At 34.4% G+C, this 27067-nt stretch overlaps 1 protein-coding gene and 1 long non-coding RNA gene across 2 annotated transcripts; one reads left to right on the top strand and one right to left on the bottom strand.

Moving 5' to 3' along the window:
- The first annotated feature begins 772 nt into the window (after positions 1-772).
- LOC123549006 (protein FAM167A-like) lies at positions 773-5145 on the top strand. The gene is made up of 4 exons (XM_053545749.1): positions 773-946; positions 3150-3236; positions 3509-4023; positions 4307-5145. The coding sequence occupies exons 2-4, from the start codon at positions 3164-3166 to the stop codon at positions 4562-4564; spliced, it is 846 nt and encodes a 281-aa protein (XP_053401724.1). The 5' UTR covers positions 773-946; positions 3150-3163; the 3' UTR covers positions 4565-5145.
- Positions 5146-7182: 2037 nt separating this feature from the next.
- Positions 7183-22535, bottom strand: LOC123549004 (uncharacterized). The gene is made up of 4 exons (XR_006685987.2): positions 22482-22535; positions 19608-19771; positions 10292-10445; positions 7183-9272 (listed from the first exon to the last, which is right to left on the bottom strand). It is a non-coding gene; the product is annotated as an uncharacterized LOC123549004 (long non-coding RNA).
- Between the last annotated feature and the right edge of the window lie 4532 nt (positions 22536-27067).

Raw genomic sequence — 27067 nt, forward strand, 5'->3', positions numbered from 1 at the left:
TCCATGATTCGCATAATTGAATACGCTATGACTGTTGAAAGGATATGAGAATGTTCAGCCGTATTCCAACTAGCCGCCAAATCCTGACGGCAAGTATTAACGCGACAGGCGGCGTGAGCGATATAAGGAATAAAAGTAAAACACTCACTTCTGTCGCCCTCACTTTTCCGACTCTTCTAGTATATCAGAAACTACTTAAAAAGAGGCTTGAGACGCGTGTTTGTTTGTTTTGTTAAGTTTAACATCTCACTGACACAAATCAGGTCATATGACGACGGTCCAGCTTTGATGGTGGAGGAAGACCCCAGGTGCCTCTCCGTGTATTATTTCATCACGGGCGGGCACCTGGGTAGAACCACTGACCTTCGTAAGCCAGCTGGATGGCTTCCTTCGAATGAGGAGTTCAACGCTCTGAGTGAGGCTCGAACCCACATCGACCTTAACCACTCGGCCACGGATGCCCCAGAGACGGATGGGTTGTACTTCGTAGACTATAACAATTTCTTTCATTAAGCAACCAAACAGTACTGCCGAAATGCACCTGTTTAACTGTTATGTTATATGCATACTACTTTTGCGATTTGATATTGCAGCGGTAGAAATTTACGGTGTTTGTATTTTATTGGATTAATGGAATATAGTTAAAGGAATTAAGTATGTGCAAATGATATATTTAATTAATATAGCAAAATTAACAAGTGATTTTTTGTTTTCTTCATATAAACTATTTTGTCTTAAGTGTGGCCAGTACATTTATGTGCTGATTCTTTTTCTATTCACAGAGGTGTCCGTAAACAGCGCTGTACTCTAAATCATGGATACCTAAATACTTTTGTTCCGACCAAAAAAGGGAGAGAAATACATATATCTTTCCGCCGGTAGAGTGCACAAAAGAGGCATCCAAGAGTTCTAAGACTAATGTAGACTAGCTTTTGGAAACCTCTAGGTAATATACCTTATTTCTTAATTTATCTATATTTACCAAGGAGCGATGTGAAAATAGCACTTGCTTAGAACGGTACATTTTCAGTTGTAAAGAAAAATTTAAATCATACATAAATCTGTGGAACTCCGCTAGCAAAGCGTTACAGTACAGTCACTATAGATGCTGAGCATCACCATAAAACGCATTAACATATAACCGGTTATAAGAACTTACATGTTTTAACAGAGGGATAATCTCAACAAACTAAATGTAGTAAATAAAAAGATGTAAATGATACTTTTATTTTGTTCATACGTACGTCACAAAATATTTATACATTGTAAGTAGATATGGTATTCAAATTTAAATTTGAAATCAAATTCCTTCTGAAATATTGCTTCTTGAAACTAGATACTGACATTTTTTGTTAATTATGACATAAAAGATGATCATACAAGAGTAAAAACGTTTAAAAAAATAAAAAAGTGAAATGTCACGCAGGAAAATAAATGAGAATTTTATAGGTGTCATAAAAGCCCTTTAATATTGAGCAGTTTATACACTTACCCAAACGGTATGTGTTTGAATCTATTACCCGTAAATAATAGTCGATCTAATACCAGTTTAAACATTTTATTTGGTTTCAATTGATGAGAAGCCTTCGTTTTTATCTTATATGTTACGACATTGTCTGGGCGCTTTGAATTATGTTGTTTTTAATGCAATTTTTAATTTGTAATTGTATTGAATGACATATTTTGGAGTCAAGATGAAAAGAACGACAAAAAATGAATTTACGAAAACGTGGTTTACTATTTTGTTGGGTGGAGTAGCCTTGTAGTAGGCACAGTTCGAACTGTTAAGCCTTAGTTAGTTGTTTTCACACCAGTACGAATCATGTCTTATTTGTTGATTTAAATAAAAAAAATCTCCATCAGATATATTTAACTGGTCTAAATTCATTAACTAACTGTGTATGTCTTATCAGGTAATAGACATTTTTTTTTAATTCCAGTTTTCACTGGCATTACGTATTCGTTCCATATTTCCTTAAACATATTAACATACTTGACTCTAACATGCGGCACCGTTTAAACACACGTACAGTTTTTTAAAGTTATATCTATCTAAGCCCGATTTTGATGAAAGCTTAAAGTTTATTTTAAACTCTATTAAAGTCTACTTCTTGGAAAACCATTACTGATGTCATATGAGAAGGCATGGTAGTACCCTTAGTGGGGCTTGAACCCACGACCTTCGGTTGTTACGACCGGCATCTTAATCATTAGGCCGAAACTCCTCTTGAGTATGTTCAGCGAGAACTGTCGAATATGAACTAAACCAAGAGCATATCGTTCACTATATGAAGCATTATAACTATGAAACAAATAGATACAGAAGCACCAACGTGATCATGGCGGTTCTTATCAGGCAAAATATTTTTCAGACATTGCAAATATCTTTTACATTATCGAACAGATGTGCATTTTCTTTAAAGATAGGCGCACGCTAATTGATTCACGTTGATAAAGCAATGCAGGAGTTTAAATAACAACGCAAGGCAATATTTACTTGAAAGAATGCAGAAGGCGCATCTCGTAAGTGTAAAATATGATTTTTTTTTTTTTAAAAAAATGAGCAGCGGAATAATGGGCCTGGTATAAACCACGATATTCCCTAAAGTAAGTTAAAATTAGTGGAAAATAATGAAGTATATTTCAAACTGTTTTAAGATTTATACAGTGTTATCCATGTCCGTATGTACATGCTTGCGTGCATGCGTATACATCGTTGTACAATGTTTGATTTGGAAATGCCAATTACAGGATGACGTATCGCTTTCAAGAACAGCACCCCTAACTTCAACCTAGGTCATCTAGGTCAAGGTCACATTTAGAGCTGTAAGAATTTTGGTAATTTGTCATGCATTGAATTTCAAAGAATTCGGCATTGACATTTATCATAATAAGATAACATGTCGTATTCAAGGACCAATACCCCTACCTGAAAGGTCAAGGTCACACTTAGATTAAACTTAGAAGTCAATGATGTTATGTAATTTTTTGTCCTCTATTTAACACATCACATAGTGGTGACATTCGTATGTTATTAACACATTTCTAGTTTCGACTGATGGTTGAAACGTGCTGCATACAGATCTTCAATATAGTTTTGTAAAATACCTCAACCGTTTTGAAGTGTTAATTACTTTTGCTATTTTCAGCAAGTCAAAGTTTGATGGGAAAAGACAACAGCGTGCTTAAGTCCTACCATACTGGGATAACATATATTTGTACTAAATGCCACGCAGGTAAGCTGCGATCACGCTGCAGTTGCACAATTATCTTACATAGATAAGACTCTGTAAATCAGCATTAATAACTGTTAACACAGAAACTTCTTATGTTTTATCACAAATTCAGTACGGAACTGAAATGTACGGATTAGCGCCAAAAGTGTGAATAACTTTACAAATAGTATTTACAAATTAAAGCGTAAACTGGTAATGTTCTGATATAATCACTGGAAGTTATGGAGAAGAGCGAGCTTAAATTGTATGCACGTACATCATTTGTCTTCCAGATGCCCCATGTGCAATTTTATTTATGACGTCAAATGAATGCATAATACAGAACACAGTTCGTGCTGCTCCTGAGAGAGAGAAAATGAGAGAATACCGGCGCCCTACTCTGTGTGTAATTGATGAAAATGGTTTTGAAATTGCAAAAGATGATGAAATAAAAGGCCTGTCCGGAAGTGACGTAGATAATCACGGAAATGAAATTAAAGTATCGTTAAACGATTATTCTCGTGATTGCAACGGAAATGTGACGAATGTTGAAAATAATAGGTTGTTGTGCCCAAATATAGAAAAGGATTTGGATTTAAGTGAACTTAAGGCAACAGCGGCTAGATTAAAACTTTCTACGAGACGACAAAGTACAGTTGCGTGGCAGCAGAGACATTTAAATGCAACACGTGACCCAGTAATACCAAAGTTCGATTTAGACACTTTAAATGAGCATAAAGACGACTCATTTACTGAAGAAAGGAAAAAAAGAATAAATGAAGCATTAGCATGGTTACGAACTGAGTTGGTAAGGAAATAAACATGGTACTTGTTGCACTTGTTTGTAAGTTTGTTTAAAGCCTATGCTTTTTTTGCAAATACACAAATATGTCATTTGGCGAACAAAATATTTTTAAGAAAGATTTGGGCTTCGCAAGTTATACCTTGTAGGCTTATTAATTGACCAAAATGTCAGAAAAGACGAGGTTCCTATACTAATCTAATTCAAATTTCTGAACAGTCTTTTCAAGGTCAGTGTTGCTTTTTCCTTATTAAATGTCAAAATATAATCTTTTTTTCTGTTTCCATAGCAACAAATGCGGAACGAAGATGAGGTTTTGGCACGCAAATTATTGTCAATACGTCATGATATACACCAGCTAAAACTACAACGGAGTTGTGAGGAACACCAGGACATGCTTGATGACGTCACAATGGATATGGAGGAAAATGACGAATTACACGAGATTTCTGATTTTCCTATCACAGATTCCATGCATGATACTCCTTTAAAACATTTAGGTGTGACAAAAATGCATTTGAGTGCTAGAAGATTTTCAACATGTTGAGATTCAGCATATGAAAAAAAAAATTAAAGTGCATGTATTACGTATAAGATTGAATTCTAAGCGCGAAGTCAGAATCAGTGTTTACGTTAGCGCGTCACAACAACACTGCCAACCTCGTAGTGTAAGACTGACCAAATAATCACTGTGAATCGGATGATCTGACCCTGTGTTTAGAAATTACTTTGTAACAGCAATGTCTCGGAGTTGTAACTGGTTGATTTATGATTTAAGAAACGTCGACCATGTGTATAGTTTCAGATCATTTGTCATTCGGAGCCTGTGCAATTTTCATAAGCCATTATGTTGACAGCTATTTCCGTCACTTATCATACCGTGATGTTTGAAGTGTTTTTATTATATCTCAAAATTATATTGTTTAAATCATGTCAAACAATTTTGTATGATGTGAAAATTCACTGTGAAAGTTTTATGTGAATAAACAGATATTTATAGATGGCATATAGAAAGTGTCACAGATATCATAATTGTACAACTGAAATTAGGTCTTGCTCATCAAAATGTTACATAGGCTAATTGTTTCACTTTATTATCAAAATCTACATTAAATACATAAAATTAGATACTATTTTAGGGTTGCTATCATTCCGTAACTTCCAGCTGAAGGGGCCTACCCTGTAGCTGCATAGAACCAGCCAAAATTTCGGTGAAAAATATGTTTCTATGATAATATCAGGGGCTCTTTCTGTTGATTTTCACTTTTATTTCAAAAACCTTTTACTGCACAGTATTATAAAGCTTAACCCTCTCGCATGTGTCTTTTTTTTCGTAATCGACTATACTGCAAGTTTCCTACACATAGCTGATGCATCGTTAATCTAAATACGCTTGTTCCCACAAAATATTTACGTCGTATCAAAAGTATTACGTTAAAAAACAGAATTGTGTTATTTAGTAAATTTGGTTCGATTGTTCAGGCATTTAAGGGTCCATAATTCCATAACTCAAAATAATAGGAGGTCCATGTGAGGAACCAACACAAACATTGGATTTACAATGTGACGAGCATCAAGCATACTAAGCCGACTCTCATACATGTACTCGATGAACTCTTGGAAGATGAACGCAGTCAAGGCAATAAACCCGGTTGACTGGGTCTGTATACGGAAGGTAATGAAACGTGCAACGCCCCTCACGTCCTCAGCATCGTATCAGAAAAGTCCGTTTTTTCACATTATGTTAAGAGTAATACTGCTCACCAGTTCAGTGTAACATTTCAGACGGCTTAGTGTCTCTGTAAATTACATGTGACAAGCTACATTATGGCACCTTTCATTTGTATTTTTACCAATGACAAGGTCCTTGAGAACGGCGTGTGCATATAGAAATATACAAACATAGATGAAATGTCAACCAAAAAATTACAACTGAAAGAGTTTGAAGGGGCACGTGACCCTTTTCTGTTGTAGCATAAAGTAAGTAAATGCTTGGTCATCAGGGACCCTCCTAGCTTCAATTGCAATCAAGAAACCTACTTATATGTATAAAATTATGCATCAAAATGTCAAATTTTAACACTGTGTAATTGCTGCCTTACATTTGAGAAGGTAAGTGCATGACACGGTGACAAGCTACAGTATGATACCTGTCATTTGTAATTTCACCGAGAATTCTCTGTAATTTTCTCAATTAATCATTGAGATTAGTTTAAACAATATTAATTTTGAAGCAACATGCACATAATATGTACAACAATTTTTTACAGGTCAGATACATGGACTGGAAAACGAGCTGATATCTTATGTAAATACCTTTCCAATCATTAAAGATTATACGAGCTTAATCAGAAATACAGTGGAAGGGAGGTAACTACTGATTTGAACATAGGCTATATAATTATACCGATAAAAGAAATTGTTAATTCAGCTACTTCAGATCAATTATGATACAGCTTCTAGATTAGATTTTCACTCCATCGTAGAGCTATTTTCCACAAGATATCCATACAATTGCTTCAAGAAACCGAAAAGAAAAATGGGTGTTGAAAGGTATGCAATGAAATGCGAGTAAACAGCCCGAAAACATGCGAATATTAGCATTAAATTATCTTTATTTTATGTATAATACATTCCACGAGTGAAAATAATGCCCTCCCGACCCCCGGTTTTACACGCAAATGCGCGAAAAATGGAAAAGTTAGGATCTATTTATAAGGGACTTTTAACTTGTAACCTGTTGTGTAGGTATACATTGAGGATGACATATCACACAAGACGAAGCAGAGGGTGGTATTCCATTTCGATGATGGATATTATTCATGCCTCCGTCACTTACATTTTTAATAAATAATCTACCAAAGTACATTATAACCATGCCAAAACTCTCATGGCGGATAAGTTATCAGTTTTAGTTAGGGGAAGAGTTGTTCTATTGTTGCTGAATAACGAATTTAGCTATAGAGCCAGCGCACAGAAGTTATACCTATATGACTTGTCTGTTTGGTGTTTAGTGCCGTTTTTTCAGCAGTATCTCAATTATGTAATGCGGACAGTGTTCCTGTATTTTGAACGAGTACTAGCCTGTTCTTCGTAAGTAACTGCCAACTTCCACACATGAATCAGAGGTGGAGGACGAGTGACTTCAGACACAATGAAACAAGAGACATGTTATGTTTATTTGTTAACGTTTGGTTAATACAATATACATGTATAAAACGTATATTACAGTACTATGCACAGTGAAAAATAGATAAAATGGCCGCGGTGTTCATTTCAATATATATTTCAAAATGTTTATTTCAATAAACCTTGCGCATATATTACAGGTATCTTGCATAATTATAAAACTGATGCTGTTATTTCAATAAGTGCAGCTAAGTATGTGTCTATGTTAAGCAAATTTTATACAGAGTCAGTGATGGCCGCCTATCAATTTTTTTTAAAATAAATTAATCGGCTTTCTCAGAACATGTATTAATGCAGTGAAACTAGCAAATGGAATACAAATTGAATGAACATGTGCAAAGCAATAATCACAATCGTAGAAAATATCAACCATTCTGCAATATAAAATATGACTAAACTAACAATACTACGTATGTTAGAATGTTTTGGCAAGAGTTACTAAATGAATGTAAGTGATTTAATACAATGAACTGACCTGTACAAGTATAATCGAATACAAAATATTAACCTTTGCATTTGTAAAACTGAGTATTTTAATTTAAGTAACCCAATAAAGCGAATGTAGGAAGAAATACTGATGTTGAAAATAACTTCTTTGCAGAATAACACTAGTTATACAATTGCTCATATGCCTTTCAGATTTGAAAGAACTTGGATGATTGCATTATGCAAGAAGTCCCAATGAGGTTTATACCCATATAAACGCACAAACATAGCATTCAGTTATTATATTTACATTTTATGTAGCTTGCTACAAAAATAAGTGGTTTGCTTATGTATCTAGCTACGACTAGATATCAACTCCCAGTGCTTCTTATTCAACATCGACATTAGCTTAAAGAGATCTTCTATTCAGCAGACGACACCACATTTCTCCATTGAATATTGCCAATTTTGGTATACACATCTGTAAAATCTTGTTTTTAACAATATAGCTCCATCCTAAATGGAGTTAGATAGCTGGATATACAAATCGTATATGATTGAGAGATTTCTACTACGTACCGTTGACGTGGGAATTTCATTATTTCAAAATTTTATATCTCTGACGCTTATCATTTTACGTCCATATAAGACGTCAACCTACATTAAAATCATATGTAGAAGACCTTTCTATTCAAGATAATGTCTGTCGTTCTGAGGCTTATGAAGTCGTTTATGATGTTGAAAATATTTAAATCGAGAAAGGCAAGCATCGCTAAAGGAAGACTCGCTCCTTCCTCTAAGCACATTAGCAACACGACACAACAGGGAACACACACGAATGAAGAATTAGCAACTGGAATTTTCTTCGCTAGAAATCAAGCACGCATGCCTTCAAATTCAATGAAGATCTTTTTTGAGTTTAAAATTTCCCAGTACACACAAAGCAATGGTTCTTTTTCCTTTTATTCCGAGAAAAACAAACAGCGTCATAAAAGCTCACCACTAAAACCACTCGTCCTCTCGTATAATGAAATTCTTGAAATTTGCTGACCTACCTCTGCGAAGAGTTTGTTCCTTTCATTAAAATCTATGTAATAGTTATGTAACTTCGGAGAGTCAAAAGCAACAAACAGCCTAATGCTTAAATTGCAAATATCACAATACAAAGATTTATGTCTTATAAGAAATATTATGTCTAAATAAAGCACAACTATGAAATGCAACGTTTGATAATATGTGTGTCAGAATCGTTCGTTTCAGGTTTATTTTGTGCTACTTTTCACTGACATTTCCCTTACACAATCCAACATTTAGTCGTGTTTTTGTTTTGGTATATTTTTCTTAAGCAAATCAAGTCTCGAATCTAGTAAACTTAGCATTTATAATTAGCTTCCCGTAGGTGGCGTGGTGTGTCACATAGGTGGCGCTGAAGGCAATGTCACATAGGTGGCGCTGAAGGCAATGTCACATAGGTGGCGCCGAAGGCCATGTCACACAGGTGGCGCTGAATACAGTGTCACATAGGTGGCGCTGAAGGAGCGGTCTGTACGTCTGTCTTCAGAAGGTGGCATCTTTATCTGTTCTCGTTGACTCTGATATCTATTCTGCAATTCTTCATTTTCCTGTTGAAGGAGTTGCATCTGAAAATATATTTAATTCTATCACCAGGAGTTTGAAAAAAGAATAACGCATTTATATTTACAATTACAGGCAATATTAGGTGACAGTTATTTATATAATGCACCTTTAAAGAAACAATATTTCATTCGTACATAGAACATGCACTTCGAAGCTATTATTATCTTTTTCAAGCGATAAAACATTTTAATATTTAAACTTTCAAATTAATTCTGTTCCAACCAAAGAATCCAAAATGCATATCGCATAGTATCTAACTTTTAAGACCACGTAAAATCAGGTGCTGCTGGTAATATAGGCGAAGCTAAATATGAATTAAGTCGTGAAAAAAAGATACACTACTTAGGTAAAATAGAGCACTGAGACTGTATTTAATGTGATTCGCGGGGTTCCTACGAAAATTTCGAAGTATGAGATATAAGACTGATATTAAGTTTGTATGTAATAACGTATCCTGTCTTTCATTTGGAGAAAAAAAGAAAATCGTTCCGAGTCCACATTTCCTTTGAAGAGCGCCACCTAGCGGCACATGCATTTTTCAAGGAAAAACGCCGTTTTTTCTGTAATAATCGCATTAAAATTAATGTTTTTACATTTTTCAAACTCAGGAATATAGCATAATTCAATGTTATTGTTTACATGTTGCGTTTTGTAAATTATTTCATTTGGAAAATGTTTAGGTAAAGAGATATCTGTAGTAGGGGTGGGGAAAAATAGCGAAAATATTCAATGTATTTCATGGTCGTTTAGCCGAAATAAAATAAAACGGAACGGTAAAAGTTCTTGATTTTCAAATATATTCTTGTGACAGTCTTGGGCCCTGGAACGGTCAGCGACAAAACACGGGAGTTTAAACCGGTTTATGGTTTCACCCCTAACTCCCACTATGATCTAAAGAAGTAATAGGACAGTGGAAATTAAATTATCCCCACCAGGTGAATCCCTAACACACACAATCACAGTAAATGGCATGATATATACAACATAAAAATGATCGAATAATGATATAGAAGAAACAAACCTCAAACATTAACTCTTATCCTCATGCAGGGCAACAAGATAAACAATATTAAGGCCCCAAAGAAACTGACCAGAAGACTAGTATCAAAACAGGTAAGTCACACTGGGCCTTCAAGTAACCTTCCAGCTGTTCCATCAGACGGCTTGGCTTCAAACTGTAAAAGGAACGCGTCTCAAAAATTGTCATAACATCTTTAACCAAAACGTTTTATAATTTTATCAAATTCAATTTAAAAAGTTGACATAGTTTGTAAACAACATCTTCTTAAAAGGCACGTTTAGATATTCCTTGTCACAAAAGTGTCTTTAAATTACTATTAAGTTTCAAAACCAAATCTGAACAAGATAATAAAACTTCGTAAAGAAGTTTCGCATCAAAGTATCAATATGTTGAAACTGACTGTCTACTACTACTTTTTCATACACTGATTTCAAACAATATTCGTTCGTCTATACAAAAGGTAAGTCTCGCAGTCTGTCGCTGGATATAGGTATGAACCACACCATGAGAAAATCAACATAGTGCGTTTGCGGCCAGCATGGATCCAGACCGGCCTGCGCATCCGCGCAGTCTGGTCAGGATCCATGCTGTTCGCTAATGGTTTCTCTAATTGCAATAGGCTTTGAAAGCGAACAGCATGGATCCTGACCAGACTGCGCGGATGTCCATTTTAGAAATTTAGCAGGCTAAAGGTTAAAACCACGTTCTTATTGCAGCCTGTTTGATATGATGACACTCTTCTTATGTAAACAGTTTTAAGATTTACACTCTTCTTATGTAAACAGTATTACATTAGTAAAAAAACACTTTATGTCTTTAAGACTAATGAAACTGTTCCACTCATGAAAAGAGTATTACATTTGTACAAAATTTATTATGTCTTACACTGCCTATGTACAGAGTAGTATGTTTATAAAAAAATGACACTCTTCTTATATAGTTAGTAAAAAAAAACCTTTGTTCTATGACACTTACCTTATATAAAGAGTATCACATTGGTAAAAGTCTCTGATAAAAAGACAGAAGTGTCACTATTTTGGCCCGGATACTTCAAACCACTGATAAAACTCAGCATTGTGTATCCTTTCTTTACCTACATGTACTGTTTATGCAGCGCACGGGTGTTTTATACATAAAAATGCGACAGTGTTCAAAACAAAAAATAGTGAATATCACAGCCTGATCCATTAAATGTGTGATTAGGAAAAGTTTGATTTGGAATATTTCAGCTGAAGCAGTTTTTTGTTTGTTGAACATTTTATATAGACATTTACTTGTATAAATTTTCTAGATTTATGTATAGGGCGGCTTGACACATAAAGTATGTGCTCTTCACCACTGTACCTATGAATCGTGCAACATCAAGTTGTAATAATGAAATGAATGAACTGGCACGCCGAAAAGTGCCATTCAAATATTCCACATGAAAATGCAAACACAACTAGCCGTGTCCAACTGTATAAGAACATTTTGGTTAATTCCGACTAGATACTGAAATAGTTTAATACTATAATTTAGCACAACCATTCTAAAGCATCAAATACCACCACAATCCGATAATGTTACAATATGTAATTAATTCAGAATTAACAGTTCTATCAATTCAGTATTCAATATAATATTCAAAATTTATAAAATTATAAAGGTGGGGGTTTACCAACAGCGATCTGCATATATTTAAAGTATTGAAATTAATATTTAAAGTAGCAGTCCTAAGGCAGTGAGTTTCATATATTTTTAAAGTATTAATTGAAGAGGAAACAAAAAAAAAGCAAAATAAGGTGTCATGCATCCTTAGCCAGCACTACAGACACTATCTTTCGGTTCAGCCTGTGCTGGAAAAAAGACCCAAGAATATATGACATTATACATTCCTTGTGAAAATGTAGTGGTGCCTTAAACATGTTTTACTCAGCTGAAACACTCGGCACTCTAATGCCACACATTCAAAATGCAATCAGCACAACAGACATTACTGACTAAGGAGAAGACACAAACAAAGGATAATGGAATATTTAATAAGGTAAAGATTCTATTTATATTGTTTAGTTTTTTAGTGAAGAATGTGCTCATCTTTAATTTAAATTCCCAGTTGTATGGGCAATAAAAGTTGAAATTATCATCTATATTATTTAGTTTCTCTTAACAATAAGACAGGGGGGGAGTGTTGGTCTATAAAATTTAGTTTCATTTAAGTGAAGACTGTGCAGTTTTTAAAAAATTAGTTCCCAGTTGTATGTGCAATAAAGTTGAAATTATTATCTTTAGTTTTTTAGTTCTCTTGAAAATAAAACAGGGTGGAGTATTGGTCTATAAAATTTAGTTTTTCACGAAAATAAACAGGGGGGGGGGGGGGGGGGGTTGTTTTTTAAAATTTAGATTATCTTAGTGCAGACTGTGATATTATTTAATTTTAGTTACCAGTTTTATGGGTAGATTCTAATAACAGTTGAAATTAATATCTATATTTTTTAGTTTCTGTAGAAAATAAGACAGGGGGGAGTGTTGTTGATTAAACCGTAACGTATAACACAATGCATAAATAATAGTCCATCTATCTTTTAAAATATTTAAGCCATATGCACAGACACTATGAAAACTTAAACACCAGTCTGTTGTACTAAAACACATGTCCGAGAAACGAATGTAACCCATGTAGCCTGTCGTATTCTTGAATCTTACAATATTTACATAAATATTTCATCCCAGCCCTAATTAAATAGTTAAAAAATGAAATGGCACATACCTCTGAACAGTTTCCAAAGACATTTTTACTTCTAAATATCTATATCATCACATTCAGTCCATTTCTATAATGTATCCTTTCTTGGCGGATTATATCCGAACATGACTACACTACGGCGCAGTGTTCACAGGGGCATCATGTACATTTCACAGTCTAAATAGACATTTCTAAAGAAAATTTGACCATAACAATTAGAGCAAATAGCAATGAAATTATAATAATACCATTCAATTCATAATACTTTACATAAACTTGGATCATTTCTATCGTCTGCTACGTACACCGGAAGGCACGGAGTGTAGCTTTCCTGCCGTACCACAACCGTATTTCAGTATGAGTAAACTGTATACTGACCTAGGGGTCTATATGAAAATTTTACAAATATCTTTAGGAAATGAACATTATGATAAGAAAACCGACTGATGCAAAATGTAATACAGTCTGTATTAGAAAATTAGCTGTATAAGTACTATTTAAGACATAACTGGATACTGGATCAGGTATTATCACCGTTCATTATCACTTATAATTCACCGACTATCGAATTGTGACGATAATCAATGTATTCTGGTACAAAATTAATGAAGAATTAAGGAGAATAGTGAAATTTTTACATTATCGGCTGATATGATACAGAGTTAGAATGAATGAAGGAATATAGAAAAACAAAACAACCTACAATCTTATTTTGTCTTTATTTTTTATTTTTTTCTTCCGAATATATGATAAAATTCAGTCAGTCACAGTGATTGTATCCGCATTTTTGCCGCTAGAAACTATATAGTTGCAGAAGCATGACTACCATATGATACATTCTACCATGTATGAAAGTAAAAACAAAACAACAAAAATAATAGACATAATGTGTTATGAACTAACCGAAACTGTATAGGAGTTCAATACATTTATAAATTATTATGTTCAAGGGTAGAACGTTTTATACATATGTTAGTACCCGGTACAGGCCTACTCTCTCAGCAGAAAAACTTTTTTTAGCCTTCACCAAGAGATTACGCGGGACTTTTATAACATTCTATGTTTAAGTATAGGGCGGCTTGACACATAAAGTATGTGCTCTTCACCACTGTACCTATGAATCGTGCAACATCAAGTTGTAATAATGAAATGAATGAACTGGCACGCAGAAAAGTGCCATTCAAATATTCCACATGAAAATGCAAACACAACTAGCCGTGTCCAACTGTATAAGAACATTTTGGTTAATTCCGACTAGATACTGAAATAGTTTAATACTATAATTTAGCACAACCATTCTAAAGCATCAAATACCACCACAATCCGATAATGTTACAATATGTAATTAATTCAGAATTAACAGTTCTATCAATTCAGTATTCAATATAATATTCAAAATTTATAAAATTATAAAGGTAGGGGTTTACCAACAGCGATCTGCATATATTTAAAGTATTGAAATTAATATTTAAAGTAGCAGTTCTAATGTAGTGGTGCCTTAAACATGTTTGATAATTTCAACTTTTATTGCCCATACAACTGGGAATTTAAATTAAAGATGAGCACATTCTTCACTAAAAAACTAAACAATATAAATAGAATATTTACCTTATTAAATATTCCATTATCCTTTGTTTGTGTTTTCTCCTTAGTCAGTAATGTCTGTTGTGCTGATTGCATTTTGAATGTGTGGCATTAGAGTGCCGAGTGTTTCAGCTGAGTAAAACATGTTTAAGGCACCACTACATTTTCACAAGGAATGTATAATGTCATATATTCTTGGGTCTTTTTTCCAGCACAGGCTGAACCGAAAGATAGTGTCTGTAGTGCTGGCTAAGGATGCATGACACCTTATTTTGCTTTATTTTTGTTTCCTCTTCAATTAATACTTTAAAAATATATGAAACTCACTGCCTTAGGACTGCTACTTTAAATATTAATTTCAATACTTTAAATATATGCAGATCGCTGTTGGTAAACCCCCACCTTTATAATTTTATAAATTTTGAATATTATATTGAATACTGAATTGATAGAACTGTTAATTCTGAATTAATTACATATTGTAACATTATCGGATTGTGGTGGTATTTGATGCTTTAGAATGGTTGTGCTAAATTATTGTATTAAACTATTTCAGTATCTAGTCGGAATTAACCAAAATGTTCTTATACAGTTGGACACGGCTAGTTGTGTTTGCATTTTCATGTGGAATATTTGAATGGCACTTTTCTGCGTGCCAGTTCATTCATTTCATTATTACAACTTGATGTTGCACGACTCATAGGTACAGTGGTGAAGAGCACATACTTTATGTGTCTAGCCGCCCTATACATAAACATAGAATGTTATAAAAGTCCCGCGTAATCTCTTGGTGAAGGCTAAAAAAAGTTTTTCTGCTGAGAGAGTGGGCCTGTACCGGGTACTAACATATGTATAAAACGTTCTACCCTTGAACATAATAATTTATAATTGTATTGAACTCCTATACAGTTTCGGTTAGTTCATAACACATTACGTCTATTATTTTTGTTGTTTTGTTTTTACTTTCATACAAGGTAGAATGTATCATATGGTAGTCATGCTTCTGCAACTATATAGTTTCTAGCGGCAAAAATGCGGATACAATCACTGTGACTGACTGAATTTTTATCATATATTCGGGAGAAAAAAATAAAAAATAAAGACAAAATAAGATTGTAGGTTGTTTTGTTTTTCTATATTCATTCATTCATTCTAACTCTGTATAATATCAGCCGATAATGTAAAAATTTCACTATTCTCCTTAATTCTTCATTAATTTTGTACAGCTAATTTTCTAATACAGACTGTATTACATTTTGCATCAGTCGGTTTTCTTATCATAATGTTCATTTCCTAAAGATATTTGTAAAATTTTCATATAGACCCCTAGGTCAGTATACAGTTTACTCATACTGAAATACGGTTATGGTACGGCAGGAAAGCTACACTCCGTGCCTTCCGGTGTACGTAGCAGACGATAGAATAGGCTGAACACCACTAAATCCAGCTGTTCTTTATTTCATATAAAATCCACTCACTTCATAACGGTGTTTCGACATTTTCTAGCATATCAGATTTTCAGACACTTATATTCCCATAAAGAACTAGATCGCTACTTTAGAAAAACAAAAAGAAAAGGGGGTGTTAACTTTTATATAAGAAAACTACAGTTCGTTAAATACAACCCGCTGAATTTACTACTTTTCGCTTCTTTCAATTTCTCTTTTCGTGACATTAAATTCTTACGCCGCCATTTTTATCTAGCATGCGATAGGAACATGCCGATTTCATTAGAATGCAAAGTGATACATACTGAAACGCGGTAGGGTAAAAGTAAGCACGTTGCTGCCGAGAAAATGCACTAGGAAAGGAAAAAAGATTAGTACTATTTATATTTGGACTACTTGTGACTAGACCAGCGGAGGCTTACATTCTATTTGGTAGTGATCAGCCTATAAGAGAAAATTTTTGTTTGATTTTTCCATGAATTTGCATTCATTCTCAAGGTACACTTATTTCACAATGATTCTGCTTTGTTTTGGTGCAAAATATTGAGAAAATATAGAGAGATGACAATTCATTACAGGTCACCCCCATCCCCAAAAATATGCAAAATTTAGCCCTGTGCAAGCAATATTTCAATTAATTTTACCTTATTCGTGGAATTTACATTTAACATCCATTTAATCGTTATGATGTTTGTCATTTTCATTCAGAAACATGCTAATTTCAATATTATTTAGACAACTGAAGTGCTAAAATGCGAGAAAAGACATTTACTAGGTCCTAAAACGAACCAAAATAGTGCCACCTGGTCGAAAATTCGATCTAAATTCCAACAACACAAGAAATTTAAGCGTTTTCAGCCATTTGTTACCGTTTTACATCATAAAGAATAGATTAATGGCATTTCCATTCATTTTCGAGGGGTTTCAGAAAATAACATGTATTGCCCCTTATAGGCTGAACACCACTAAATCCAGCTGTTCTTTATTTCATATAAAATCCACTCACTTCATAACGGTGTTTCGACATTTTCTAGCATATCAGATTTTCAGACACTTATATTCCCATAAAGAACTAGATCGCTACTTTAGAAAAACAAAAAGAAAAGGGGGTGTTAACTTTTATATAAGAAAACTACAGTTCGTTAAATACAACCCGCTGAATTTACTACTTTTCGCTTCTTTCAATTTCTCTTTTCGTGACATTAAATTCTTACGCCGCCATTTTTATCTAGCATGCGATAGGAACATGCCGATTTCATTAGAATGCAAAGTGATACATACTGAAACGCGGTAGGGTAAAAGTAAGCACGTTGCTGCCGAGAAAATGCACTAGGAAAGGAAAAAAGATTAGTACTATTTATATTTGGACTACTTGTGACTAGACCAGCGGAGGCTTACATTCTATTTGGTAGTGATCAGCCTAGAAATGATCCAAGTTTATGCAAAGTATTATGAATTGAATGGTATTATTATAATTTCATTGCTATTTGCTCTAATTGTTATAGTCAAATTTTCTCTTGAAATGTCTATTTAGACTGTGAAATGTACATGATGCCCCTGTGAACACTGCGCCGTAGTGTAGTCATGTTCGGATATAATCCGCCAAGAAAGGATACATTATAGAAATGGACTGAATGTGATGATATAGATATTTAGAAGTAAAAATGTCTTTGGAAACTGTTCAGAGGTATGTGCCATTTCATTTTTTAACTATTTAATTAGGGCTGGGATGAAATATTTATGTAAATATTGTAAGATTCAAGAATACAACAGGCTACATGGGTTACATTCGTTTCTCGGACATGTGTTTTAGTACAACAGACTGGTGTTTAAGTTTTCATAGTGTCTGTGCACATGGCTTAAATATTTTAAAAGATAGATGGACTATTATTTATGCATTGTGTTATACTTTACGGTTTAATCAACAACACTCCCCCCTGTCTTATTTTCTACAGAAACTAAAAAATATAGATATTAATTTCAACTGTTATTACCCATAAAACTGGTAACTAAAATTAAATAATATCACAGTCTGCACTAAGATAATCTAAATTTTATAAAACCACACTCCCCCTGTTTATTTTCATGAAAAACTAAATTTTATAGACCAATACTCCACCCTGTCTTATTGTTAAGAGAAACTAAATAATATAGATGATAATTTCAACTTTTATTGCCCATACAACTGGGAATTTAAATTAAAGATGAGCACATTCTTCACTAAAAAACTAAACAATATAAATAGAATCTTTACCTAATTAAATATTCCATTATCCTTTGTTTGTGTCTTCTCCTTAGTCAGTAATGTCTGTTGTTCTGATTGCATTTTGAATGTGTGGCATTAGAGTGCCGAGTGTTTCAGCTGAGTAAAACATGTTTAAGGCACCACTACATTTTCACAAGGAATGTATAATGTCATATATTCTTGGGTCTTTTTTCCAGCACAGGCTGAACCGAAAGATAGTGTCTGTAGTGCTGGCTAAGGATGCATGACACCTTATTTTGCTTTATTTTTGTTTCCTCTTCAATTAATACTTTAAAAATATATGAAACTCACTGCCTTAGGACTGCTACTTTAAATATTAATTTCAATACTTTAAATATATGCAGATCGCTGTTGGTAAACCCACACCTTTATAATTTTATAAATTTTGAATATTATATTGAATACTGAATTGATAGAACTGTTAATTCTGAATTAATTACATATTGTAACATTATCGGATTGTGGTGGTATTTGATGCTTTAGAATGGTTGTGCTAAATTATTGTATTAAACTATTTCAGTATCTAGTCGGAATTAACCAAAATGTTCTTATACAGTTGGACACGGCTAGTTGTGTTTGCATTTTCATATGGAATATTTGAATGGCACTTTTCTGCGTGCCAGTTCATTCATTTCATTATTACAACTTGATGTTGCACGACTCATAGGTACAGTGGTGAAGAGCACATACTTTATGTGTCTAGCCGCCCTATACATAAACATGTACTGTTTATGCAGCGCACGGGTGTTTTATACATAAAAATGCGACAGTGTTCAAAACAAAAAATAGTGAATATCACAGCCTGATCCATTAAATGTGTGATTAGGAAAAGTTTGATTTGGAATATTCAGTTGAAGCCGTTTTTTGTTTGTTGAACATTTTATATAGACATTTACTTGTATAAATTTTCTAGATCAAATTCTAATTGTTTTCTTGATAACTCTATTATATTGTCTTTTATCCCCAGTACTACGGCTACCTGAATCCTTATTTGAGCCGCGCCATGAGAAAACCAACATAGTGGGTGTGCGACCAGCATGGATCCAGACCAGCCTGCGCATCCGCGCAGTCTGGTCAGGATCCATGCTGTTCGCTTTTAAAGCCTACTGCAATTAGAGAAGCCATTAGCGAACAGCATGGATCCTGACCAGACTGCGCGGATGCGCAGGCTGGTCTGGATCTATGCTGGTCGCAAACCCACTATGTTGATTTTCTCATGGCACGGCTCATTTTATTTCTTTTCGTGTGCTGTTTCCAAATATTTAAAACAATTTAATGAAGTATTTTATAACCTACCGCAAACCCTACAATAAAGGCTCCTAAGAAATAGGGAGGACCGAAGGTGTTCCACTGACCCTTTCTATTTTCATGGGCTACTCCGCCCAGCACCAGTAGCAGAATGCCAAGCCCGCATTTGACAATAAACAAGGTTCTATATTTTTGCCTTGTTCTTGCCAACTCTGAAAGAAAAATCATATATGTATACTTTAAAAGTTTGATTTTCAATGTTGAAAATAGCATAGGACAGTGAAAACATTTCCGTCAATAACGATGCATCCAGTCAATTTCCCAACGCTGTATTTCTCTCAAAACATCAGCTGCCATGTTTAAACCAGCTCACGTGGAGAACACACCCCCAGAATCGACCAGTCGCAAAAAGGCTGCGTAGTAAAAACCAGTTCCGGGTCGCCGTATAAACATGGCAGCTGATGTTTTAAGAGAAATTTCCCAACGCTGGATGCATCGTTATTGACGGAAACTGGACGAAGTAATTATAGGTAAGCGACTAATTATTTATGTTTCTAAAGGCTGGCTACGATTGTGACTGGAAATAACGAAGGGAATAGGTGGCTGCCATTGACTTGTTTATTGGCCCGAGAAATAAACGGGTTAGGTCACATCGTGTACGAGATGATTTTGTCAAAGAATAGCGTCTCGCTGCATTAAAATGATGCAGCCTTGAGACCAAAGTCATGTTTACCGTTAAGATTTATGCTTTATGCGTTGATTAAGACCAGATTTTCAAAAATCGACCGAAAATTGTGTACACAGTGAGATCGTTACTGAGGCCATTTCATTTTTTCCTTAATGTTTTGCCGTAAAGTACCATACCTTTATTTTTTTATATATAGCATTTTTTTTTTTTGGAAATGTGTTTTTCTGTTATTATGTTGGGGATCTGGGTTGTAGAGAACAGGGTGGGGGGTCCATCATTCATAAGGGGCCAAAGTCACACGCCGATTGCCTGTGATGATATAATGACAACTTTTTTAAGCTGAAATAAAAAAAGAGAGATATTTTTACAAAACTTTAACCTGAAGTTGTAAGTAAAAACGTTGCATAACCCATGATAAAATGTTGCTGCAATTACAATCCTTGTGTCACATAAAGTGGGTGATGATATTGAATCAAATCCATGAGACCTAGTAATAATAACAGATATAAAGTTAAAGTGCATCAAAACTTAAATAAGAAATTATAATAACAAGAAATATCTTTAAAAATGATGGTCGGCGAATTGTAATAAGGAAAGAAGTTTATGAATTTTTCATCTAACATTCATCTTTCATATAACATTTTTCAAATTGCAAAACTAAACACCGCACTTTAACAATTTAAATGGTTCTCTTTTAATTTTTCGCAAAGGTTTCGTAGGGTTGCAATTTTGTTTCGTTTATCCTTAGACGAATAATTACAGCAGTAGTTTGATGAAGATTCATGAAGCGGTTCATGAGAAGAGGTCATAAACGTGTTTATATTTTATGCCGGGGCATAAAAAGAAAAAGGCCTTCGTCTTGATAGGGCACTACTGTCCGTGCTATTCGTGCTGGCGGGGCGGAGTTAAACTCTGATTTGTGCGAATGCTGGTAAACTCATGAAACGAGCAAAATACGCAGAGCAATATATTTTTAGATGGCCACTGAATAAGAAATCTGGTTGCAGAATATACTATATATCCAGCACAATAGCGCTTTATTTATTTCGAAAATAGGCCAACTGATCCCGCTTTAACAAATGCATATTCGCTATTCATGAATCTTTGGACAGTGACGTCACACCTATTAAAAAAGTGAAGGTCAAGCAAAACATACAATTGTAATTATTTCAATATTTCTGTTCCATAAGCAAAGTTTGACCGTAGTCATATCACATAGAAAAACTGTATGAGATTCAGCCATTATATAGCATATATATAATGAAACTGAGTTCAATATTTGCATACAATACTAAAGAAAAATATTCATATATAATAAATCAGTTAATTAACTTATAATAAATATATCAAAGCAAACAAGTACTCATTTTATTATGCAATCTGAATAAGTCACAAAAGCAAGAAACCTTTTCATATACAGACGACAATTGTAACAAGGAAAATCTTTTAAAAGCTCTTCTCTACATAAAAGACTCTTATCACACTCTTATTCATGTGATACGCAGACCGTATTCAGCTCTTTCTTTAATTTGATATATGTTGGTATTTGAACAGGTTTTTATCATATTTATTAAACTTACTTATCATTTTGAGATATATCAATATTCTTGCTAAATATACTGAGCCAAAGTTAGCTTTAAAACTGTGAACAGCGTCGTTTACGATAAACGCTTTGTCTACATTTCATTCAGCGTAGCACAATCCACAGAGTGAAAGAAATTGACACTCTCGTTCAATCAGGCAGGGTGTTGCATAAATCTTCCATTTTGATAAATTATCTCTAATGCGTTATCAAGTAGTTTGATTTGCAAACTGAAGTCACGTGGCATAGGTAACGAAAACGAATTTAGACGGCGTTCGCCGAAAAATGTAATGGTGTGACAGCTATTGCCATTGAATCATATGATGTGGGTGATGTTGGGGAACAACAATATTAAGTTTGAAACAGATTAACCAAGAAATAATAGGGATAGTGCATTTTAAGAAAGCCGATATGTCAGTATGTGATCCGGGCGAGTAATTCTTCGTATACTGGTATAGTCGAGCTAAAATGTAAATATTATGCATTATATCAACTAAGTCAACTGTCAGTCTAAAAAAAACTGTCGTCAAACCCGTAGGGTATGATTGTGGTACTTTTCTGCAGATTAATGTAAAGTAGAAACAGTAGGTTATTGCATGAAAGTAGAGCACAGTAGGTTATTGCATCTAATTATAACATCAAATGTGTTTACCTTGTGCATTTTCCTCGTTATTATGTTGTGTAGATCCGTGCATTGTCTTGCATTTGTAACGTTTTAGTGCCACACAAATCCCGTTGGTGAAAAGCTAGCTCATCACCAAAGGTGATTTATCGCTGATATATACTGTCATCTTACTCCAATGACAACTGACAGATTTACAAATTTGCATATAAATGGAATTACTTCCCTTTATGCATTCAGTAATCGTTACACATCCAAAGTCTGACTACACACATTTCGTAAAAACGAAGTGAACATATATCGTAAAAGTCATTTTGAAATAATGCTTGAAAAATGATTCATTTGTTTATTAACAATGCGGTGTAGCGGCAAATTTTCACAACAGTAAAAGCTACAATACAGGCGCGTACAGAGTAATAGTGGGTTGAATATAGTCTTGACGGAATATTTTGTTATTTAAAAAAAATATTCGATAACTTATATCACTTCAAGATTGCAAGATCACTTTGTACAGTATTAAAATGAATCTGTTAATCACTCTGCAAAATGCCTTGTGTACCGCATACATGTATGAAAAAGAACATTGTTTTGAAGAGTAGGCCTATTCGGATATTTTACGTCATAATTTAGCACTTTTATAAAGTTCTATGAACTATTCATTACCCATTGAAAAAGGACGATATCATAATATTTAACATTAGAAAGAAAATGTACACTTTGTGATAAAAATTTAATAACTGGTGAATTCCATTACCTTTCAGTGGCAACAGAAAAAAGCTAATGATATATTATTTTCATCAATCTAGTTCATTTTCATTCAAACTACATTACCTTAAATATTCCAAAAATATTTAAGACAGAACTCTTTAAGCTGGTTCCATTCCGTAAGAGTATTTTGTCTTCATTCTCCATAAGCATTTTTAGTCTTCGGCATAGCTGTGATTGCACATGTGTAATATTTTTTGGAAAAGTGACATTTTATAATGATGATGATGATGATGATGATGATATATATATGATGAATTGTTATTTAGTACACTGAGGATTTTCTATACACTGTTTCATTGTGTGAATCAATGCATGTTGTTATCACATGCATTGACGTGAAAATTAGCTCGAAACTTGAGTGTGCGATATTGTTGATTTGTTTCTTTTGTTTATTTTTTGTTCAGCGCCATTTTGCAACCGTATTTCAGTTATGTAACGGCGGGTAGTTGACCTAACCAGTGTTCCTGGATTCTGTACCAGTTCTAATCCGTTCTTCGAAAGTAACTGCCAACTTTTCGCATGACTCAGAGGTGGAGGACAACTGGTATCAGACACAACGTCTTTTATCAAATCGTCACGGAGAACATACACCTCGCCCGTGAATCGAACTCCCGACTCCGCGTTCCGTAGATCTGCGCTCTTTGTTTTGAGCTAGGCGGGCATGCTATATATTTCTTGTATATCACAGACACAAATGTACATTTGTATATTAATAAGTATTTTACTGCACACTTATGTGGGTACCATTTCTGTGTAAAACGTGTAGATACATTAATGCTATTTTATACGCAGTCACAGACCGGGATTGATACATGTTCTTTCAACAGAGAAGACAGCTGACTCTTATGTAGATAGGGTACCTGTTAAAGACATGTGTTCATCCCGCTTCGGTTAACGTGATATGCAGCAATGAATGTAAACAACACAGGTGACAAATCAGTCCCGACCCTAAAAAAACTCTTAATGTGTAACATTATAGCGGACGCAGTTGTCTAGTGGTAACACTGTTTGACTACGGAACCAGGGGTCGTGAGTTTGAGCTCCCGCTTCTCCAACTAAACGTTCCTAACATTTTGGGGTAAAGGGCCCGGGGATTTGGGGGCTTTACCCCTGGCACCTAAAGAAACCCGGGAAAACTCTGAAATTTGGGAAAAGTCTTTTTGTATTCCCAGCACTTTTTTCCTTTTTTCCCTTTAAAAATTTTAAAATTTCCGACTTCAAAAAGGGATTAATAGGGGGGAATTTTTTTAAAAAAACCCTTTTATATAAAACAAAAAGTGGGGTTAACATTCCCCGGGAACCCCGGGGTTTTGTTTTCAATTGGGAATTTTCAAAACTGGTCTACAATTTCCGGGCGGAAAGGGGGGGGGGATAGTCTGGGCCCCCAAAAACCCCCAATTTTTTATTCCGGTATTTTTTCTTTTTTAAAACCGATATCTGTTTTGAAACCTTCAAAATTTTTTCCTTTGAAGGGAAACCCCATCTAAAAAAATTTTATTTTATTTAAAAAGAAATTTTTTTTTCCCCTAAAAAATTTTAAAATTTTGATTTTTTTTATTGCTTTACATTGCAAAGCCCTTGCATTGCATTGTTTTTTTTGCAATTTATGACAAAAACTTATTTAATGAGAAAGTTAAAGGGGGACCGCGGCCGAATTTTTGGGCCCCCCCCCCTGACTTTAAATTACTTGCCCCTTAAACCCAAAGTGGGGGTTTGAGGCCTGCTCGGGGGGTTGAATTTGTTTATGGGGGCCCAAACCCCTTCAAGGGTTTTCGAAAGGGCCCCTTGGTTCTTCCAGGGGACCCTCAGTAAAGAAAAAATGCCAAAGGGGGCACCCAAGGGGTTTCCCCACCAAACAAAAGTTGGAAAAATCGCCCTATAAAATTTTATTGGGGCCCCGGGTGAAGTTAAACCCAAAAAATAAACAAAAACAAAATGACAAAAGTTAAACTAAAAGGGGCCCCAAAAACTGTTTTAGCAACCCCTTTTTCCCCCGGTACAATTTTCCCTTTTTCAAGCGAAATAAAACACTAACTGAAGTAAAAAACGCTAATGCAAAATTTTGCCCCATTTTTTAAAACATCAAAAGGGGAAAGGGTGACAGTTTTACAAGAAGAGGGAAAAAAACGGGGGTTTTAAAAAAGGACAATATTTCTTTGCAAAAAAAGAACAAATGCTTTTGTTTGACCCAAACCGCTTCTTTTAAAAAAACTTTGTAACGGTGGGGAAAAAAAAAAAAACCGAATAAATGCATGTATTTAAACAAGAATTTCAATGCCTTTTTGTGACGTATCGAAATTTTGGGAAAAACCCAATGTCATCTTAATGGTTTTTACTCTAGGGTTTACGAATAATAACCATTTTTTGAAAAAAATTTCAAGTAGTTCTAAAAAACCCAACAAAAAATGGGCAAGCTCAAATTACAAATTGATGATTTTGGGAAAATTTTATTACCTTGGGGGTAGGTTCCCTTTAAAAGGAAGAACATAACTTGGAGGGGGCGTCTTTTTTATGTTGCTGCTCTGCGCTGCTGGCATTAACTGAAGTTGTTGTTTTTGTTTTTCGCAATCTGCTCCCTTAATAAACTTTTTGGGGTTTTTGTAAATGATTTTACAGATTCCTTGAAGTATTGCCTTGAATTCAAGACTTTTAAAGGGATGTTTTTAGGGTTGCGCTCGAAATCCCGAGGGGTAACCCCAATGGTGGGTGAAAAAAACATAGTAATTTTTTGATGGGAGAAAAACGGGTCCAGCAAAAAAACCCCTCCTATTTTTATCTTAACGTTTTCCCCAATTTTTGATCTGTTTGGTTTCACTTAAACTATCATAAATCCATGGTTTGCACCAAAAAAAACAGGAAAAGGCTTGGTTCCCGGGGCTGTCGTCATGATAAAATTTCCAGCCATACCGGCGACATAAAAAATTATGATGAGGAGCAAATCCCTTTGTGTTAAATCTCGGATATTTTTACATGTACAGCTTGTATCAGGGTACTTCCAAAGCTATAGTTTTTACTCACAAAAAGAGATATAAAGATGCCCAGGCAAGGGTTTTTATTTGTTGTAAAGGGCAAATGTGAAAAAAGGTGAAAGGGAAAAAATGGGGCACACTCCCGGGAAAACCCAAAAAGAGGGAGCTCAAAAAAAGATGCCAAAAACTCCCCTAACAATTTTAAAATAAAAGTCAATGCCCCCCTTCAGTGCAAATCTGAAAATATACAAATAAAAAATTACAAAGTTTGTATTTACCAAAAGAAATTTAACTTTTGATAAAGTTTATTACCAAAAAATTTTTTCCCCAAAAGAAAAAGAAGTTTCAGAAATATCGAAATTTTTTTAGTAAAAATGGGGAAAAAATTTAAAAAAAAGAAGCTATTGTACCCCATTCTAGAGGGATAGTATATGTAAATGGGAAAATACGGCCCGCATAAACTGTAAACAAATAAAAGTGTATGAAACTATAAAAAGGGAACGAACAGATTTCAAATATACATGAAGATACAACGTAGCAGGGTACCATCTGGAAAACAATAAAATTATTATATGCGATGAAAAACCTGCGTAAGTCCCTTTAAAATTTGATTTCAGTATAATTTTTATACAGGGGAAGCACGTTGGGAAAATGCCCCAGTGAGGTCTCGGGGTAACATTTCATTTTTTTTCAATTTTTTTAAAACCACTTGTTTCAACTCTTGACTCTGGGCATTTTGTTTTTTTTTTTTACCAAAGTCCCAAACCCATTGGGTGTCCCGGGCCGGGTTTTAAATTGAACCCCTTACTTTTTCAATACATTATGAAACTAGGGATATACAGAGTGAAAATTTGGTTTTAAAAAAACCCGAAAAAAGAA

The sequence above is a fragment of the Mercenaria mercenaria genome, chromosome 6 (genome assembly GCF_021730395.1).
Source record: "Mercenaria mercenaria strain notata chromosome 6, MADL_Memer_1, whole genome shotgun sequence".
Lineage (NCBI taxonomy): Eukaryota > Metazoa > Mollusca > Bivalvia > Venerida > Veneridae > Mercenaria > Mercenaria mercenaria.

Bases quoted from the DNA above. Each gene is read 5' to 3' on its own strand.
- LOC123549006 (XM_053545749.1), top strand. From the start codon at position 3,164: ATGGGAAAAGACAACAGCGTGCTTAAGTCCTACCATACTGGGATAACA. The intron at 3,237-3,508 runs GTAAGCTGCGAT...TTTGTCTTCCAG, and splicing joins TTGTACTAAATGCCACGCAG to ATGCCCCATGTGCAATTTTA. The intron at 4,024-4,306 runs GTAAGGAAATAA...CTGTTTCCATAG, and splicing joins CATGGTTACGAACTGAGTTG to CAACAAATGCGGAACGAAGA.